The sequence below is a fragment of the Oncorhynchus mykiss genome, chromosome 6 (assembly GCF_057628025.1).
Source record: "Oncorhynchus mykiss isolate SJ-2025 chromosome 6, ASM5762802v1, whole genome shotgun sequence".
Classification (NCBI taxonomy): domain Eukaryota; kingdom Metazoa; phylum Chordata; class Actinopteri; order Salmoniformes; family Salmonidae; genus Oncorhynchus; species Oncorhynchus mykiss.
Window position 1 is genome coordinate 49235001 of NC_143027.1, and position 19466 is coordinate 49254466.

At 39.8% G+C, this 19466-nt stretch overlaps 1 protein-coding gene across 28 annotated transcripts in view; it reads left to right on the forward strand.

Moving 5' to 3' along the window:
- Positions 1–8996, forward strand: part of LOC110526076 (far upstream element-binding protein 3) — a 79273-nt gene extending 70277 nt beyond the window's left edge. For 26 of the 28 annotated variants that reach the window (XM_090238076.1, XM_090238078.1, XM_090238080.1 and 23 more), the window contains 4 exons: positions 757–917; positions 1980–2050; positions 2148–2233; positions 5866–6322. In XM_090238076.1, coding sequence (XP_090094202.1) covers positions 757–917; positions 1980–2050; positions 2148–2233; positions 5866–6083 — 536 coding nt within the window. In that variant the 3' untranslated portion in view covers positions 6084–6322. The other 2 variants (XM_036980327.2, XM_021606682.3) reach the window with 1 other exon arrangement.
- The last annotated feature ends 10470 nt before the right edge of the window (positions 8997–19466 follow it).

Consider the following 19466-nt stretch of genomic DNA (forward strand, 5'->3'; position numbering starts at 1 on the left):
ACAAAAAAAGGGATACGGTTTAATAAAAGAAAAATCCTTCCCCAGCCGTAATGATTCTGTTTGGCCTGACGTGTAATTGCTCCCCACATACAGAAGTCGAGTTGCAGACAGTACATAGACTGGTGGCACTCACCCTTAATGTCGGGTCGGTGGGAAGTGCAATCTATTTTTGTTGCAAATTTTCACGGGTGTAAAGGAAAATTGAGACGTGGAGAGGTGTATACTTTTTTGCTTCCTTTATTTAGTTAGTTAGCGTACAACATTCCCTTACACTTCAAATACGAACTCCAGACCTCTCGGCCATTGAGTCATAATATTGGAAATGCACCTTTTTATATGCAGTGTGTATGAATGCAGGTGAAGTACTAGTTGATCATATTATCATCAAAAGATTTAAAGGGATATTTGATATCGTTTTGCGCCTCTAATGACTAAATAATTCCAGATTGCTATTTGTGTACTTATTTGTGATGATAATATAGTTGCTCATTGAAAATACTGTTATGGTGAAAAACATAATTCGTCATTTAAAAATAATTTTGTGAAACTGCATGGTTTTGATGTCAAATGGAGAATATTCTTGCGCATCACGATATCTTAACCATATATCATCGAGGTCAAATATTGCCAATTCCCAACATTATCATATAGTGGCCCAACACTATTGCATCCAAAACATCAAGGGGCGTTGACAAAGGATGTGTTATTCCCATCCGTCAGTAGCCTCATGTGGTGTGATGTGTGTTGTTTGTCTAGGTGGAGATACCATCAAGAGCATCAACCAGCAGTCTGGAGCCCACGTGGAGCTGCAGAGGAACCCCCCTCCCAACACCGACCCCAATGTTCGCGTCTTCTCCATCAGAGGCACCCCGCAACAGATGGAGGTAGCATGCCAGCTCATTGACGACAAGATCGGAGTAAGTTCCCCCAAGTCAAGTGCCTTTAAGTCCAAAGACTAAGTCTCGATAAGTCAACATGACTACCTATTTATTGTCTGACGACTTAAACTGTATTGCCTGACAACTTAAACGGAATTCTTCCGCTGCTCTGTGTTCGCTACATACTTCAGTCTGAGATGGCCGTCTTTGAAGTCGTTTGTGGAGACATCAAAATGAGGGGTGTTGTACAAAACAAAGTCACCAGCGATTGGATAATCTCTAACAATTCAGATTATCAAAGCCAATGGTGAATTTTCACAATGCCGCTTTACCCACGTATGTTCTTACTCTGGCCCAACCCATGGGTTTCTTGGAACAAGCATTGTGGAAGTACTTAGATCCAGACTCATTGCGGAGAAGAAACTAACGTTTGTGGGCGTGGCGTAGCGTTTGGATGGAGCAACGAGTTTAGGTAGCTGAAATTGGATTTTTATTTTCGTAATGAGGCTTGCTTCCCACTTATGGCTAGAAAGAAGCTTGTTCAAGCCACTTTTCTCTCTGTAATTGATTATGGTGACTTGTTGGATATGCATGCAACCACCTCTGTCTTACAGAGACTGGACTTATCATGCATCCTTGCGCTTTATTACAAATGCCAAGACACTCACCCACCATTGCACATTGTATGTTGGACCTCCCTTTATATGCACAAGATGCATGGAATAGTCTACAATCCATGCTTCATCTAGATTTGTTAGTGCCACTGAATTAATTTAAAATATTGATGGAGACTCTGTTACAGAGGAGTGTAAATGCTGTTTTTAGGCTGGATCATGTTGTTTGTTTTAATTATGTAATGTATTGATTGTTGCTGCCTTCTTGGCCAGGTCTCCCTTGAAAAAGAGTCTCAATGGTATTTTCCTGGTTAAATAAAGGTTAAATAAAAAATAAAAGCTAGGCAAGGCTACCTAGGCAAATTGCTTGCAATTTCTATGTTTCATTATTAGCTGTTAGTCGACTAAATAAATACAACCATGATTTAAATTAAACTGTTGTTATTTACTCTAGTTAACCATGTTGATTGTCTCGTGTTTTTTCCAGGGCTCAGGAATAGTGAGCAATGGTAGTTTTGGGTTGAGCCCTTACACTCAAAGCCCTGCAACTCATCAAAAGTAAGTCACAGTTTCTGTTCATCCCTGTCATTTTTTTGTCTACTATATGCATTTTCTTTGTGTTGCTGTCGTTCTGCCTGCTTTCTGTCTTGATCAGTTGTGGCAGTGGAGCCCAGACTTTAATGACAGGGGGATGGGGGACGGCTTATCAAACATGGCAGCCTCAAGGCCAGCAAGACCACAGTAAGTCACCTCAGCGCTACAACTTGTCTTAAGCACATCTCGTAAACATTTGGCAACGTTGTCTTGTATTTTACAATTAATATCAACTCTGCTAACATGGTGGAGCCAGGCTGATCTCTATGTTCACCACTGAAACAAAATGGTCAACGCAATGATCAAGCTGGTTGCACTTGGCTAAAACACTGCAGCCCCTTCCCCTTTTCCACATTTTGTTACAGTACAGCCTTATTTTAAAATAGGTCAACCTGTCTAGGACTGGGGTTCCGCTGAACCCCTCGCCAACAGCCAATGAAATTGCAGGGCGCCAAATACAAATCGTCAGAAATCTCATAAATCAAATTTCTCAAACATACAAGTATTAGGCACCATTTTAAAGATACAATTCTCGTTAATCCAGCCACAGTATCTGATTTCAAAAATGCTTTACAGCGAAAGCTCCACAAACGATTGTTAGGTCACCACCAAGTCACAGAAAAACCCAGCCATTTTTCCAGCCAAAGAGAGGAGTCACAAAAAGCACAAATAGAGATCAAATAAATTACCAACCTTTGATGATCTTCATCAGATGACACTCATAGGACTTCATGTTACACAATACATGTATGTTTTGTTCGATAAAGTGCATATTTATATCCAGAAATCTAATTTTACATTGCCGTGTTATGTTCAGTAGTTCCAAAACATGCAGTGATTTTGCAGAGATCCACATCAATTCACAGAAATACTAATTATAAATGTTGATGATAATTCAAGTGTTATGCATGGAAATTTAGATAAACTTCTCCTTAATGCAACCGCTGTGTCAGATTTAATAAAAACTTTACGAAAAAGCATACCATGCAATAATCTGAGTACGGAGCTCAGAGCCCAAACCAGCCAAAATAAATATCCGCCATGTTGCGCAGTCAACATTAGTCAGAAATAGCATTATAAATATTCACTTAGCTTTGATCTTCATCAGAATGCACTCCCAGGAATCCCAGTTCCACAATAAATGTTTGATTTGTTCGATAAAGGTCATCATTTATGTCCATATACCTCCTTTTTTTAGGGCGTTTGGTAAACAAATCGAAACGGGCGTGCAACTTCCAGCGGAAAGGTCGGACGAAACAGTTATATTCCAAACAGTTATATTACTGGTTGTAGAAACATATCAAACGATGTATAGAATCAATCTTTAGAATGTTTTTATCATAAATGTTCAATAATGTTCCAACCTGAGAATTCCATTGTCTGAAGAAAAGCAATGGTACGAGAGCTAACTCTCTCATGACCGCGCATGGTCAGCTCGTGGGACTCAGGCAGACCTCTGACTCATTCCCCTCTCATTCAGCCCCCCTTCATAGTAGAAGCATCAAATAACGTTCTAAAGACGGTTGACATCTAGTGGAAGCCTTAGGAAGTGCAACATAACCAATATCCCACTGTATCTTCAATAGGAGCTGAGTTGAAAAATGACAAACCTCTTAGCCTGCCATATGAGTTCTGTTATACTCACAGACATCATTCAAACAGTTTTAGAAACGTCAGAGTGTTTTCTATCCAATACTAATATGCATATAATAATATGCATATATTAGCATCTGGGACTGAGTAGGAGGCAGTTTACTCTGGGCACGCTTTTCATCCAAAAGTGAAAATGCTGCCCCCTATCCCATTGAAGTTAAATAAAAGAGGTCCTCATCAATCTACACACAATACCCCATAATGACCAAGCGAAACATCAAAATACCTTATTTACATACAGTTGTTGTCGGAAGTTTGGAGTCATTAAAACTTGTTTTTCAACCAATCCAGACAGGTTATTTCACTTATTATTCACTATCACAATTCCAGTGGGTCAGAAGTTTACATACACTAAATTGACTGTCCCTTTAAACAGCTTGGAAAATTCCAGAAAATTGTCATGGCTTTAGAAGCTTCTGATTGGCTAATTTACATAATTTGAGTCAATTGGAGGTGTACCTGTGGATGTATTTCAAGGCCTACCTTCAAACTCAGTGCCTCTTTGTTTGACATCATTGGAAAATCCAAAGATATCGGCCAAGACATCAGAAAATAAATTGTAGACCTCCACAAGTCTGGTTCGTCCTTGGGAGAAATGTTCAACCGCCTGAAGGTACCACGATCATCTGTATAAACAATAGTACGCAAGTATAAACACCATGGGACCACACAGCCTTCATACCGCTCAGGAAGGAGACATGTTCTGTCTCCTAGAGATGAATGTACTTTGGTGCGAAAAGTGAAAATCATTCCCAGAACAGCAACAAAGGACCTTGTGAAGATGCTGGAGGAATTGGGTACAAAAGTATCTATCCACAGTAGAACAAGTCCTATATCGACATAACATGAAAGGCCGCTCAGCAAGGAAGATGCCACTGCTCCAAAACGGCCATAAAAAAAAGCCAGACAACGGTTTGCAACTGCACATGGGGACAAAGATCGTACGTTTTGGAGAAATGTCCTCTGGTCTGATGAAACAAAAATGCAACTGTTTGGCCATAATGACCATCGTTATTATATTGTTTGGAGGAAAAAGGGGGACGCTTGCAAGCCGAAGAACACCATCCCAAACATGAAGCACGGGAGTGGCAGCATAATGTTGTGGGGTGCTTTGCTGCAGGAGGGACTGGTGCACTTCACAAAATAGATGGCATTATGAGGTAGGAAAATTATGTGGATATATTGAAGCAACATCTCAAGACATCAGTCAAGAAGTTAAAGCTTGGTCGTAAATGGGTCTTCCAAATGGACAATGACCCCCAGCATACTTCAAAAGGTGTGGCAAAATGGCTTAAGGACAACAAAGTCAAGTTATTGGAGTGGCCATCACAAAGCCCTAACCAAAATCCTGTAGAAAATTTGTGGGCAGAACTGAAAAGGCGTGTGCGAGCAAGGAGGCCTCCAAACCTGACTCTGTCCAGCTCTGTCAGGAGGAACGGGCCAAAATTCACCCAACTTATTGTCCTAAGTAACAACTATAAAAACAGACGTTGCACGCGGCTGAGTAGCATTTGATAATTTCGCCGCCTCTTGCGATATGTATATCGCATGTGTCAATATCGCAATTTCGATGTTAATTGTGCAGCCCTACAATGAACCAGGTGTAGAAGGTACACATTCGCTTTCATCCGCTCATCTATTTTATTTCTAAGCCAATTGGAAGGGGAGTCTACCATGGCTTTTTTTTTTTTTTTTTTTACCTTTATTTAACTAGGCAAGTCAGTTAAGAACAAATTCTTATTTTCAATGATGGCCTAGGGGTGGGTTAACTGCCTGTTCAGGGGCAGAACGACAGATTTGTACCTTGTCAGCTCGGGGGTTTGAACTTGCAACCTTCCGGTTACAAGTCCAACTCTCTAACCACTAGGCTACCCTGCCGCTTGAACCAATGACGTCGGGGAAACATAAATGTGCAACAAATAACACATAAATATTGTCAAGAAATTGCCAGACAGGCTTTTAGTTAGTCAACCGTTTCATTTAAATATTCCTATTTTTCCCAAATCAAATGACTTCTGACAGGTTTGGGCAAAAGGCTGTATAGCAAGAAAAAAAAAGTTAAGTCCATTTGAAATAAACTGGTATTTGTTCTATGTTTAATGCAATGTTATTTTATTTGGGTACAGGTCACAATGGATCCCAGGCAGGCCAGATGGACTACTCTACAGCTTGGGAGCAGTATTATAAAAAGCTAGGCAAGTGCTCTGACAGTGAAAACGCTGTCATACCCACATTACTTTTCGAACAATTGCATTATTTTTGCCATACATTTAGTGCAACTGCAGCAAAGCTTGCGGTTCGGCATTTGGCGCAGTATATCTCCAGTGGTAGATATTGCAGATAACGTAATGAAAATGATTCTCCATGTCCACCGTTGTGTAATGGCCCATTCTGTGTTTGCAGGCCAAAAGACCCAAGCTCAGATTATTGTCCATGACTACAGCAATGCATGGGAGGATTATTATAAGAAACAAGAGTAGTCTCATTCATTTTGTCAGTTGTCTTTAGACATAGTCAAGATTGTAATTTCAATTATGATAGCTTTATGTGATGCTGTTTTCTCGGAATGTCTATACGCTTGTGTCCCAAAAGGTCAGACATCTCAGCAGCAGAGCTCACTCCCAGAATACAGTGCAGCTATGGCAGAATATTACAGGCAGCAAGGAGCGTACCTCTGGCCGGGTGCACAGGCAACCCAGGGCCCAGGTCTTCAGGTAATGTACAACACTGCCAAACTTATACTAACACTGGTTCTAAACAGCTCTCTAAACAATGGTTTATTCCACCAATTAGGCCTCCCTCTTTATGACTCTAAACAGCTCTCTGTCTTTAAACAAGCTGTCTCTAATCAGCTCTGTCTCTGCCTCCAAACAACTCTGCCTCTAAACTTATGTCTCTAATCAGCTCTGTCTCTGCTTCTAAACCGCTCTCTCTGAACAGCTCTGTCTCTGCCTTCAAACAGCTCTGTTTCTGCCTCAACACAGCTCTCTCTGCCTCTTAAAAGTGCCTGCTCTGCCTATGAACAGCTCTGCCGCTAAACAGCACTCTCTGTTTATATACACTGAGTGTACAAAACATTAAGAACACCTTCCTAACATTGAGTTGCACCCCCTCCTCCATTTTGCCCTCAGAACAGCCTCAATTCGTCAGGGCATGGACTCTACAAGGTGTTGAAAGCGTTCCACAGGGATGCTGGCCCATGTTGACTACAATGCTTCCCACAGTTGTGTCAAGTTGGCTTGATGTCCTTTGGGTGGTGGACTGTTATTGATACACACGGGAAACTGTTAAGCGTGAAAAACCCAGCAACATTGAAGTTCTTGACACATACTACCATACCCCATTCAAAGGCACTTAAATATTTTGTCTTGCACATTCACCCTCTGAATGGCACACATACACAATTAATGTCTCATTCTATCAAGGCTTTAAAATCCTTGTTTAATCTTTCGCTTACCCTTCTACACTGATTGATGTGGATTTAACAAGTGACGTCGATAAGGGATCACAGCTGTTCTTAATGTTTTGTACACTCAGCGTATGTCAACTATTACTGGCAAGTCTTGAAAAGTTTACATGCATGTGTGTATTGGGATGTGTGCTGTTGCATACATGGTTAAACTACATAACATTTTCCTTTTTAAAATATCTTCCAGGAGCATTAGAGTGGACACCCATCTAATTAAGACTTTGGAATCATTGAGACGAAAAGAGAGCTATTAACAGTACTATTGAGGTTTCTAAAGTATATTTTCAACACTTTACGGCGTACCTTTCCTTTTTGTAATGCATTCGCTGTAGAATAACTAAACCTAAAAACTGATATTTTACTTGGCAATTTTGGGATACACTCGTCTTAAGTATACTTTTTTTTAATGTATCGCCTTGTCTTTGAACAAGATGTAGTATAATCTATTTTGTCTAGTTTTTGCAATAAAATGGTATTGGCTTAGCAGTCTTGAGGATTGGGTATAATGACAGGTGTGTTTTTGTGAACAATAATGTTTTAAGCATGCGTTTGCTTTTTGATTTGTGTTTTTACGTAGAACATTTTTAATTTTGAGAGATTGAAATGTAATGTGTGATTGTTGGGAAAAAGTTTTAATTTCTAACTATATTCCTGGTATGGTATCTAATTTCTTATTCAATCATGTTATTCTTCTGTGTCATTGTTTTGTTTTCTGTTCAGGAAGGGTTGGTTATCTAATTTCGGTTTTGAGACACATGCTGATAAATTATTAAGTTATTATTCCTACATTAGACATCCTAGTTTTAAGCCTAAGTGTAATAAATGCTTATCAAAATGATATTTTAGAGAGCTGGGATATTATGAGTTTGATTTAATCTTATGTATGTATCCTCATGTACATGGGTATTTAAGTATATTTGTTGAATAAGGATTGTTAGTGTAATATTCACAAGGATGCTCTCCCAATTTTATGTATTCACTGCTAATATGGTAAATGTTGTTTTGAAATTTGATGTTGCATCTCTCACCAAGTGCAAATATAAACCCAGCATGTCTTCTGTGCTCAAGACTGCGAAGCCGCTTTCATTCTACCTGTTCAAAATATTTGTTTTTGTATGGCAAATGTAAGTGGATTTATTTATATTTTTGAACCTCATAGCTTCCACAGTATCCCAACCAGTACACTTTGTTTCTTGCTAACATAATTGTTTTTGTTTAAGCAAGAATGTATGCTATGATTCATTAAATGATTACTCCCTACAATTTTTTTTCTGATGACAAGACATACATTTACCTATGAATTTTGTGTACATTTTCTCATATGCACAGATAACCTTGTATTTAAAAGTCAAGTAATTTGTTTGTTTCTAGGGCAGTTGATATCATTTGGGCTATTGTAATGCACATTCCTGTTTTTAGATGTTTGCTGCCTTTTCAATGGCAAATTAGTTTAACGGCGGAGTTACCCAAAGAGCCATATCACTAGACTAACAAGTTCATCTTTCTGTAGCATACAGTTTGATTTAGATACCTTAAGTATAAAGTTTTATATGCCATAAACAGGAAAAGAGACTATACATTCTCACTTGTTTATTTCTATGCTTTCTTAGTTGTTTGACTCAGTAATTTGCCACAATTGCTTTTGTGGTGAAAATATAGAATCTTTATTTTTGTACTGTTAAAAAGTTTATCTGTATAATGATTTGTCAATCTCCCTAACAGTTTTCTTTGTTGCTGTATACCGTGCTTCAATTAAATCTACTCTCTCAAGATTGAGTATGAATTTAATCTGATCATATTTGATTTTTTTCCAGATATAGAAGGACAAATGATGATTGCATGTGGACAGCAAATGTAATAACTAGTTTTCTGCCAGAAAAAAATACCATAAGTGTAATGTCTTTTCTGGTCTGTCATTCTTAATTTAGTCCATTAGTGAAATACATGCCCCCATCCCCTCACTTATGCAGTAAAACACATTAGCAAACAAAGTTGTAGAAGTCTGTCAACTTGCGGTCTAATCCTTTATGACTGTTGCCATCAAGCCCTAGCCCCAGATGGTCATGTGTTTCGAAAAGAGAAAGGCTGTGTCCCAAATGGCATCTTATTCCTTACATAGTGCACAGCTTTTTCATCAAAAGTAGTGCACTATATAGGAAATAGGGTGCCATATGGGATGCAGACGATGACGTCAACCCCTTAAAGTCTTCCAGTAATTACACATCAGATGACCTCTGCTTTAAATTGATGATCAGAATGGGAGTGCTAAATGGGCATTTTAAAAGTTGGAGACAGGAAGCCAAGCGGATCCAGTACATGGGATGTCGGCATGGGAATTACTGGCACGGCTCTACTGCACTTGCACTGCACTAATAGACGGTGGTTCCCATGCCAAAAGCACATTTGTCATCAATAACAAATGAGTAATTATTCCATAATGACCTCAAGGTGTCCCCTAATTGAGTAGTGTGTGTAGGCAAGGGTTGCCAGAAGTAATAAAAGCCGATGTATTAGCAAAGGAAACATATTCTTAAGTGGAATTGTAAATAAAGATGAGCCTGCATTTATTTTGTGTGCCCCTGAGGTAGCTGACCCTAGATTAAAGATTTAACTGTTGCTGGAGGATAGCCATTTAGTGTTTTTGTCATAGTGTTCAGAGTGGGACTCGATCTAAAGAAGATAAAATACAGTTTTATCTGTATTTTTATCTGTATTTTGTCGGAAGTTTACATACACTTTTGCCAAATACATTTCAACTCAGTTTTCACAATTCCTGACATTTAATTCAAGTGAAGATTTTCTGTTTTAGGTCAGTTATGATCACCACTTTATTTTAAGAATGTGAAATGTCAGAATAATAGTAGAGATAATGGTTTATTTCAGCTTTTATGTCTTTCATCACATTCCTAGTGGGTCAGAAGTTTACATACACTCAATTAGTATTTGGTAGCATTGCCTTCAAATAGTTTAACTTGGGTCAAACGTTTCGGGTAGCCTTCCACATGCGTCACACAATAAGTTTAGTGAATTTTGGCCCATTCCTCCTGACAGAGCTGGTGTGACAGAGCTGGTGTAACAGAGTCAGGTTTGTCGGCCTCCTTGCTCCCCCTCTCTTTTTCAGTTCTGCCCACACATTTTCTACAGGATTGAGGTCAGGGCTTTGTGCTTGCCACTCCCAATACCTTGACTTTGTTGTCCTTATGCCATTTTGCAACAGCTTTGGAAGTATGCTTGGGGTCATTGTCCATTTGGAAGACCCATTTGCGACCAAGCTTTAACTTCCTGACTGATGTCTTGAGATGTAGCTTCCATCTATCCGCATAATTTTCCAACCCCATGATGCCATCTATTTTGTGAAGTGCACCATGCTGCCACCCCCATGCTTCATGGTTGGGATGGTGTTCTTTGGCTTGTAAGCATCCCCTTTTTTCCTCCAAACAGAACGATGTTCATTATGGCCAAGCGGTTCTATTTTTGTTTCATCAGACCAGAGAACATTTCTCAAACGTACGATCTTTGTCCCCATGTGCAGTTGCAAAACGTAGTCTGGCTTTTTTATGGCGTTTTTTGAGCAGTGGCTTCTTCCTTGCTGCGTGGCCTTTCAGGTTATGTCAATATAGAACTTGTTTTACTGTGGATATAGATACTTTTGTACCTGTTTCCTCCAGCATCTTCAGAAGGTCCTTTGCTGTTCTGGGATTGATTTGCACTTTTCGCATCAAAGTACGTTCATCTCTAGGAGACAGAACACATCTCCTTCCTGAGCGGTATGAAGGCTCCATGGTGTTTATACTTGCGTACTGTTGTTGGTACAGATGAACGTGGTACCTTCAGGCGTTTGGGAATTGCTCCCAAGGATGAACCAGACTTGTGGAGGTCTACTATTTTTTTTCTGATGTCTTGGCTGATTTCTTTAGATTTCCCCATGATGTCAAGCAAAGAGGCACTGAGTTTGAAGGTAGGCCATCCACAGGTACACCTCCAGTGGCTACAGAACTTGAGTCCCTAAGTGCAGATGAAAGTTGCACTCTTTGACGTAAGACAAATTATGTGTTCTGTTATTGTCATAGAATCCGTTGATGCTGAAATCTATTTGGAACAGTACAAGAGCTAACGTTTCCAGTATGGAGGTGATATTTGTGCCATCATAGTCTCGCCCACCAGTCTCTGTCGAGACGTCTGGTTTCACACCGCCTCAGAACGGGACTTGGCAGGAGCGGCGAAAACAGCCACCAGTTTTAATTGGCTGATCTCGCAGTCCACCATCTAGTGCAACCCTTAGAACCCCTCCCTCACTTTCATTGTGGACTTCAAAGCGCGAGCAGCGCAACTGATTTTTACAAGGAAGTGAGTTTTGAAAATCGGATAGTACGCATCTTAGAAAGAGTTGTCACATATAAACTATATGCCCGAACTCAGAATCAATTGGGCTTTCCAAAAATAATATATACATTTTAACGACACCCCTTTCAAGTCTCTGTAGCACATTGTTACCAGGCTCTAGGTGCCAGTTATTCACACCTGGGGACGAGATCAGTACCATCAGAAGTAGAATCTGATGAATTCCAACACCTGACTTGACAGCAATGTGGGTTTTTTTTAAACAGCCTTATCATGACTGCCAGTCATCCTTTCCCAGTTGTCTCTACATTATTTCAATGCAACCTGCTTTACAAGTGAGTGGGCCCAGTATAAATCTGTGTCTGAGGAGTTTGATGGCAGCACTAGTTTGAACGTCTTGTGTAGCATTTCTGTATTGACCACAGTGCAATTGTTCCTCTTGGATTCAGTTGAGAAGTTCAAACTGTTTGGCTGCTGAGGCTGGCTGCAGACCAGACATTTAGACCAAAGGTGTTCAACTCTAGTCTTTAAGGAATGTGTTTTCTTCTACTGATTTTCTTCTCTCTCTTTAAAACCAGGGAACCTAGCTTAGTTTAGGTCACTTTCTGGCCCTTAATTAGGAGCCTGGAGTTGAATGCATAAACTAGCCTTATGAACTATGAATCGATAGGTACCAATACTAATACTGCCAGGTTTTGACTTTAGCCATCACCTCTCTTGTTTCTTAGAATGATACATGCCAAGCAGTATTTAAAGGATTATAGGTTTTTTACTTGTATTCTATTTTTTTGCCTTTTAAATTTTAATCTGTTGGAGAACCCCCACGACACCTGTTTAGGTGTAATATTTTATTCATTACACTTTGGCTATCCTCAGCTCTTTGCTCCATGACTACATGGCCATGTTAGTTTTATCCTGGTCTGTGGCCAGTCTGTGAGATTGCAGAGAAGCTGGAATGTCACCATGACTTTAAAATCTTCACATAATGAAGCCCCAGGGAGCCTTACTATTGAATGATGTTTAAAGGGTAAGTAGTGTAAACGTAACATAAGAGTCCCAATGCAAAGTTATGCCTCACTTTCCTACTTTTCAAATTATTACTTAAAACTGAGTCATGTCGAACTAAGTCATGTCGGAAAATGTTTTTCCGGCGTGTGATGTAATATGGAGGACCCGGCAAGCCAGCCTATTCCCTATAATGTAAACTCCAATATAAATAACTTCAAATTAAACCAAATAATTTGCACTCATGTCTACTGGTTTCAATAACATTTTCAGCCAACTTACATGCAAATACTGAATTTATTGTTACAAATCAACTTTGCTAGCCAACAAGGTTGCTAGCCAACTAGCCTGTTACATGCTGACCAGACTGGACACGTCACGTGCGCAAGAGTCGCAAAATAAATGTAGAAATCCATGTTATCCAATTATTGCACCCACACTTCTAGCTCGTGCCAACGAGCGTCTGTGATGCCAATGGCTAAAATAGAAGTCATTCCTATTTCTGATGCAGATCGCACTGCAAGTCCTGCCTCTCCCATCTCCTCATGGGTTTATAGAAGCAGGTACCCACGTGCCATCTCCTCATTGGCTATACCCGCGTGGGTGATTGAAAGACTAAATGTTTTGCCGGTCGTTGTGGTAATACTATGAAAGTGTAGATGCCTATCACCATATAAGTTTCAAAGATGAAAAAGCCTGGAAGGAAGAGAGAGGACTAGAAACGATTCAGTTGGCCGTTTTATATGTGGATTAATTGTCGGAGTAGAGGCTCTTGTGCATTTTAGGTAAAATAACAACTCAATGTTTGTATCCCAGGACAAATTAGCTAGGAACAGCAAGATGGCTAAATAGGACAAATTAGCTAGCAAGTGAAAGCTAACTAGCTAAATTGCCATACATTTTTCATGCTTTTCGACCTGTCCCCAAATTAATGTCATTGGTTCAGAGTTTGTTTTGATATTTTAACCTGCGTGTTGTGGTCGTGTTTAGTGTACGGGGACAAAATGAATGTATGCACGATAGCGCACGCGTGCAGCCGGTTTGGATTCCGTGTTAGTGTTAGCCCTACGAACCTGCTAACGTTAGCCCTACCAGCCTGCTAAAGTTACGTTAGCACTGAATGAGTCACCCAGTTGCTATCAACACCTATCTTATATGAAAGTTAACCAAAGCTTTGGAAGTACATAACACCAGCTAACCAGTTATCAAATGTTAGAAAAGTGCATTTGGGAAGTATTCAGACCCTTTGAGTATTTCCACATTTTGTTTTTTATTTTTTAATACATTTGAAAAACGTTCTAAAACCCCGCTTTGTTATTGTGTGTAGATTGATGAGGGAAAAAAAGTATTTAATACATTTTAGAATAAGGCTGTAAAGTAACAAAATGTGGAAAAAGGAATAGGTCTGAATACTTTCTGAATGCACTATCCATAAGTATTCAGACCTTTTAATCGGTACTTTGTTGAAGCACCTTTGGCAGCGATTACAGCTTTGAGTCGTCTTGGGTATGACGCTACAAGCTTGGCACACCTGTATTTGGGGAGTTTCTCCCATTCTTCTCTGCAGATCTGTCAGGTTGGATGGGGAGCGTCACTGCACAGCTATTTTCAGGTCTCTCCAGGGATGTTCAATCGGGTTCAAGTCGGGCTCTGGCTGGACCACTCAAGGACTTCAGAGACTTGCCCCAAAGCCACTCCTGCATTGTCCTGTTGGAAGGTGAACCTTTGCCCCAGTCTGAGGTCCTGAGCGCTCTGGAGCAGGTTTTCATCAAGGATCTCTTTGTACATCGCTCCGTTCATCTTTGCCTCGATCCTGACTAGTCTCTCCTTTGCCTGTCGCTGAAAAACAACCCCACAGCATGATGCTGCCACCACCGTGCTTCACCATAGAGATGTGGTGCCTGGTTTCCTCCAAACGTGACATTTGGCTTTCAGGCCAAAGAGTTCAATTTTGGTTTCGTCAGACCAGAGAATTTAGTTTCTCATGGTCTGAGAGTCCTTTAGGTGCCTTTTGGCAAACTCCAAGCGGGCTGTCAGGTGCCTTTTACTAAGGAGTGGCTTCCATCTTGCCACTCTACCATAAAGGCCTGATTGGTGGAGTGCTGCAGAGATGGTTGTCCTTCTGGAAGGTTTTCCCATCTCCACAGAGGAACTCTGGAGCTCTGTCAGAGTGACCATCGGGTTCTTGGTCACCTCCCTGACCAAGGCATTTCTCCCCCGATTGCTCAGTTTGGCCAGGCAGCCAGGTTTAGGAAAAGTCTTGGTGGTTCCAAACTTCATCCATTTAAGAATGATGGAGGCCACTGTTCTTGGGCACCTTCAGTGCTGTAGAAATTTTTCGGTACCCTTCCCCAGATCTGTGCCTCGACACAGTCCTGTCTCGGAGCTCTACGAACAATTACTTCGACCTCATGGCTTGGTTTTTGCTCTGACATGCACTGTCAACTGTGGGACCTTATATAGACAGGTGTGTGCCTTTCCAAATCATGTCCATTCAATTGAATTTATTGAATTTAACTCCAAGTTGTCGAAACATCTCAAGGATGATCAATGGAAACAGAACGCACCTAAGCTCAATTTCGAGTCTCCTTGCAAACATTTTAAAAAACCTGTTTTCGCTTTGTCATTGTGGGTGTATTTTGTGTAGATTAATGAGAGGAAAAAATGTATTTATTCCATTTACGAATAAGGCTGTAACGGAAAGGGGAAGGGGTCTGAATACTTTCCTAATGCACTGTATATGCAGTTATCTTCGCCGGACAGCTAGCGTTAGCTCTTTAGCCAAATAGCTATTAGCCTACCGCCACAACTAAATCATAACTGCATATCAAAAGCAAATAGAGAGCAGAGACTTACAGATTGTTGGCTGGGGCCCATTTGATGGTAAAACTTGTAAGAGTGCAGGCTCAATTAGCTACCAAAGCAAGTGGGGGAGAAGAGAAATCCAATAGCTATATAGCGAGAAAATTCAAAAATAGATTGTTTCCAGCTAGTGTGCTAACACTAAGCCAAGGTGGAAAAAGTTACAACACTCCCGTAGCCTACTTCACAGAGAACATACCGAAGAGTTGGCAAAACAAAAAGGAGAACAGACGAGGTACTACACAATTAGAGCAAGCAAGTATGATTTTATTTCGTTTTGAGACCATGGCAACAAGCACCAGCACCTACTAGATAACAGCCACAAAGCTGAAGAGTATGAGTATGCTGCATCTGTTCATTGTTTACATCACACTTCCTCGTGATTGGTGGATTGTAGATCACCACCGCCATATGTTATTAGAAGGGATGAGCTAGCTAATGGGCGAGGTGCAATGCTGGCCTGGTCCCTGTAGTGCTCCTCTCAGGCCCCCATTTACAATATCTACAGCTGTTTTCAAATCCACCACTCGTTTTTTTGGTCACCCCCTTCTTTTTACGTTTGCCCTACCTGTTGAGCTGCTGGAGATATAGGTTTAAGTTCACTTTGAGGGAACAGACACATTTGACTCTAATCTCTCAAGGACCTCAGCCACCCAAACCACAGCCTGTGAGATAGAATCTGTTTTTCAGTCTCTCGGCCCCAGCTTTGATGCATCTGTACTGACCTATCTTTCTGGATGGTAGCAGAGTGAACAGGCTGTGGCTCGGGTAGCTGAGGTCCTTGAGAGCACTTGTCATTTGATTCTAAAAGACTCCAAATGTGACATTAGCTAGCTTACCCCTTTTAATACCCCTTGTAATACTGACTTGTGGCTGCTTCCCGTGATGTATTGTCTCTGCCTTCTTGCCCTTTGTGCTGTTGTCTGTGCCCAATCATGTTTACCATGTTTTGTGTTGCTACCATGTTGTGCTTCTACCGTGTGGTTGTCATATTGTGTTGCTACCATGCTGTGTTGTAATGTGTTGCTGCCATGCTGTTGTTGTCTTCGGTCTCTCTTTGAGCAGTGTTGTGGTGTCTCTTGTTGTCATGTGTGTTTTCTCCTACATTTCTATTTTTATTCCCAGCTCCGTCCCCGCAGGAGGCCTTTTGCCTTTTGTTACTAGTAGATTTGGATAGAAAACACTATAAAGTTTCCAAAACTGTTAAAATAATGTCTGTGAGCATAACAGAACTGATATAGCAGGCGAAACCCAGAGGAAAGTCCAACCAGGAAGTACTATTATTTTGGAAGGCTGTTTTTCCATTGAAAGCCTATCCACCATACAAAGACTTAGGACCCTGTTCACGAGCTCTGTGGCTTCCTCTACATTTGGCCTGTCTTTAGGCATTGTTTCAGGATTTTACTCTGAAAAATGAGGGAGATACACCGCTTTCAATGAGAGGACAGTGGAAATTTCCATCCATGAACCAAGCACGTGATACAGAGCGCGCATTTCTTGTTTACCTTTTCCATTGACGAAGATTTTGTCCAGTTGAAATATTATTTATTATTTATGACAAAAACAACCTGGGGATTGATTTTAAACATCGTTTGACATCTTTCTATCTTTTATTGTACTTTTTGAACTTTTCGCCTTGGTTTTGAGAGCGCGCGTTGTGCCTTTTGGATTTCTGAACAAAACGCACTAACAAAACGGAGGTATTTGGACATAAAGATGAACTGTATCGAACAAAACAAACATTTGTCGTCTAACATGGAGACCTGGGAGTGCCACCAGATGAAGATCAAAGGTAAGTGATTTATTTTAATGCAAAAAATGTTGTGACACTCCTTGGTTGGAAAATGGCTGTATGGGTTTCTGTGGCTAGGAGCTGACCTAACATAATCGCAAAGTGTGCTTTCGCTGTAAAGCTTTTTTGAAATCTGACACAGCGGTTGCATTAAGGTGAAGTTTATCTGTATTCATATGTTTAACACTTGTATCTTTTTTCAATGTTTATGATGAGTATTTCTGTTATTTGATGTGGCTCTCTGCACTTTCACCGGATGCTTGTTTGAGACAATGCCTTTCTGAACATAAAACCCTCATTTCAAATGAGGTTTTTGGACAGAAAGATGAACTTTATCGAACAAAACACATTTATTGTTCAACATGAAATCCTGTGAGTGCCATCTGATGAAGATCATCAAAGGTTAGAGATGTATTTAATCACTATTTCTGACTTTGTGAGCCCACTCCTTGGCTGGAAAATGACTGTATGGTTTTCTGTGACTAGGTGCTGACCTAAAATAATGGTTTGGTGTGCTTTCGCCGTAAAGCCTATTTGAAATCGGACACTGTGGCTGGATTTACAATAAGTTTTTCTTTAAAATGGTGTAAAATACTTGTATGTTTGAGGAATTTTATTTATGGGATTTCTGTTGTTTTGAATTTGGTGCCCTGCAATTTCACTGGCTGTTGTCGAGGTTATTATAAAATAATATCACAACAATAGACTTAGTCACATAGTTGTCACAATCTGATAATACATAGTCATGAAACACTGGTCACTTTAAAAACCTCTTCTGGATAGGACGCTTCATCTAAAATGACATACCCAAATCTAACTGCCTGTAGTTCAGGACCTGAGGCAAGGATATGCATATTCTTGATACTATTTGAAAGGAAACACTTTGAAGTTTGTGAAGATGTGAAATTAAAGTAGGAGAATATAACACAATAGATATGTTAAGATAAAACAAAATGTAAAAAATATATGAATTTTCAAATTTGATTTTTTTGTTGCATTATCAAAGGCTGTTCATTGAGATAGGAAGCTGGGATAATTTAGATGTTGTCCACAACAGGTCAACATTGTGTGTGCAAAAGTTTTCAAGAATGAGAGAGCTACATAATATTTAGTATGAAGTGTCCCAGGTGTCCCTCACGAGTTTGCCCAAATATACCAAAGTGGCCGAATTGATACATTTTCAAGTACATAACTATAGAGAACATGCAAAAATGATATGGTAATAAAACATTTAAATTTACACACTCCCAGGAATGTCATACATGATGGATCATTACCTTCTTGCATAAAAGGTACTAACAGGAGACGTGACGAGAACGCTGATCCAATGCCTTCCAACACAGAAGTGAACTATTTAAGATAAGGGCCAAGTTAGCAGCCAACACTGATCTAATGTCATAAGTGCGCACACCACATACAAAGTGAAAAAACAACTATTTACACACGATTTACAATAAGAGTAAAATATGTTTTATGTTAATTCAAGTTAGAGGTAGTTTGACCACCAGAGGGCAACTTTGAGAAGCATTTGATAGTCTCCCATATTTGCATAACTAGAGAATTTAAAACCTTTTTTGTAATAAGATAGTACATGAGATTGTTTTCAAGAAATTTGGCTTAATTCATTTGATTTAATATTATAGTGTTTCTATTCTGAGAAAAACAAAACCCTCAGGGTTTCCGTTAGGATGGAATGGAAAATATTGTGCTGTACAACGTGACGGTCGGGAATTAATATCTAAGGGGCATAACATTTCCTCACCATAATTGTAGTGGAACCAATACTCATTTCGCCTATGGTAGGCCTACAGTATATCTAAAAATATGTTTTTCAATGACGTGACTCTCCGCCAATAATTACATTTAAAGGATTGGAGGATTTTAAATAAATATCTAAGGGCCATTTTCCATTACGATCTGTGATAATATCTAAGAGGCTTTTATATAATTCTAAATTAATAATAATAATTTCTTTGTTTAAAAAATAATGATATTTTGTAGATTTCGTTTTCATTTTAACCAAGAGTTAGCAAGAAAAAGGCAATTCTTAAACATGGGGTGAGACATTCTCACTAATTTGTAAATAAAGACAGTTTGTTATTTAGGTTTCTCCAGAAATTATTTATTTTAACTTGATTATATAGCAGACATTACTTGCTTATATTCAGTCAACACATATATCTTAGCCTCTCTAGGATCGTTTGGGACGCTAGCATCCCACATCGCCAACAGCCAGTGAAAGTGGCGCCTAATTCAAA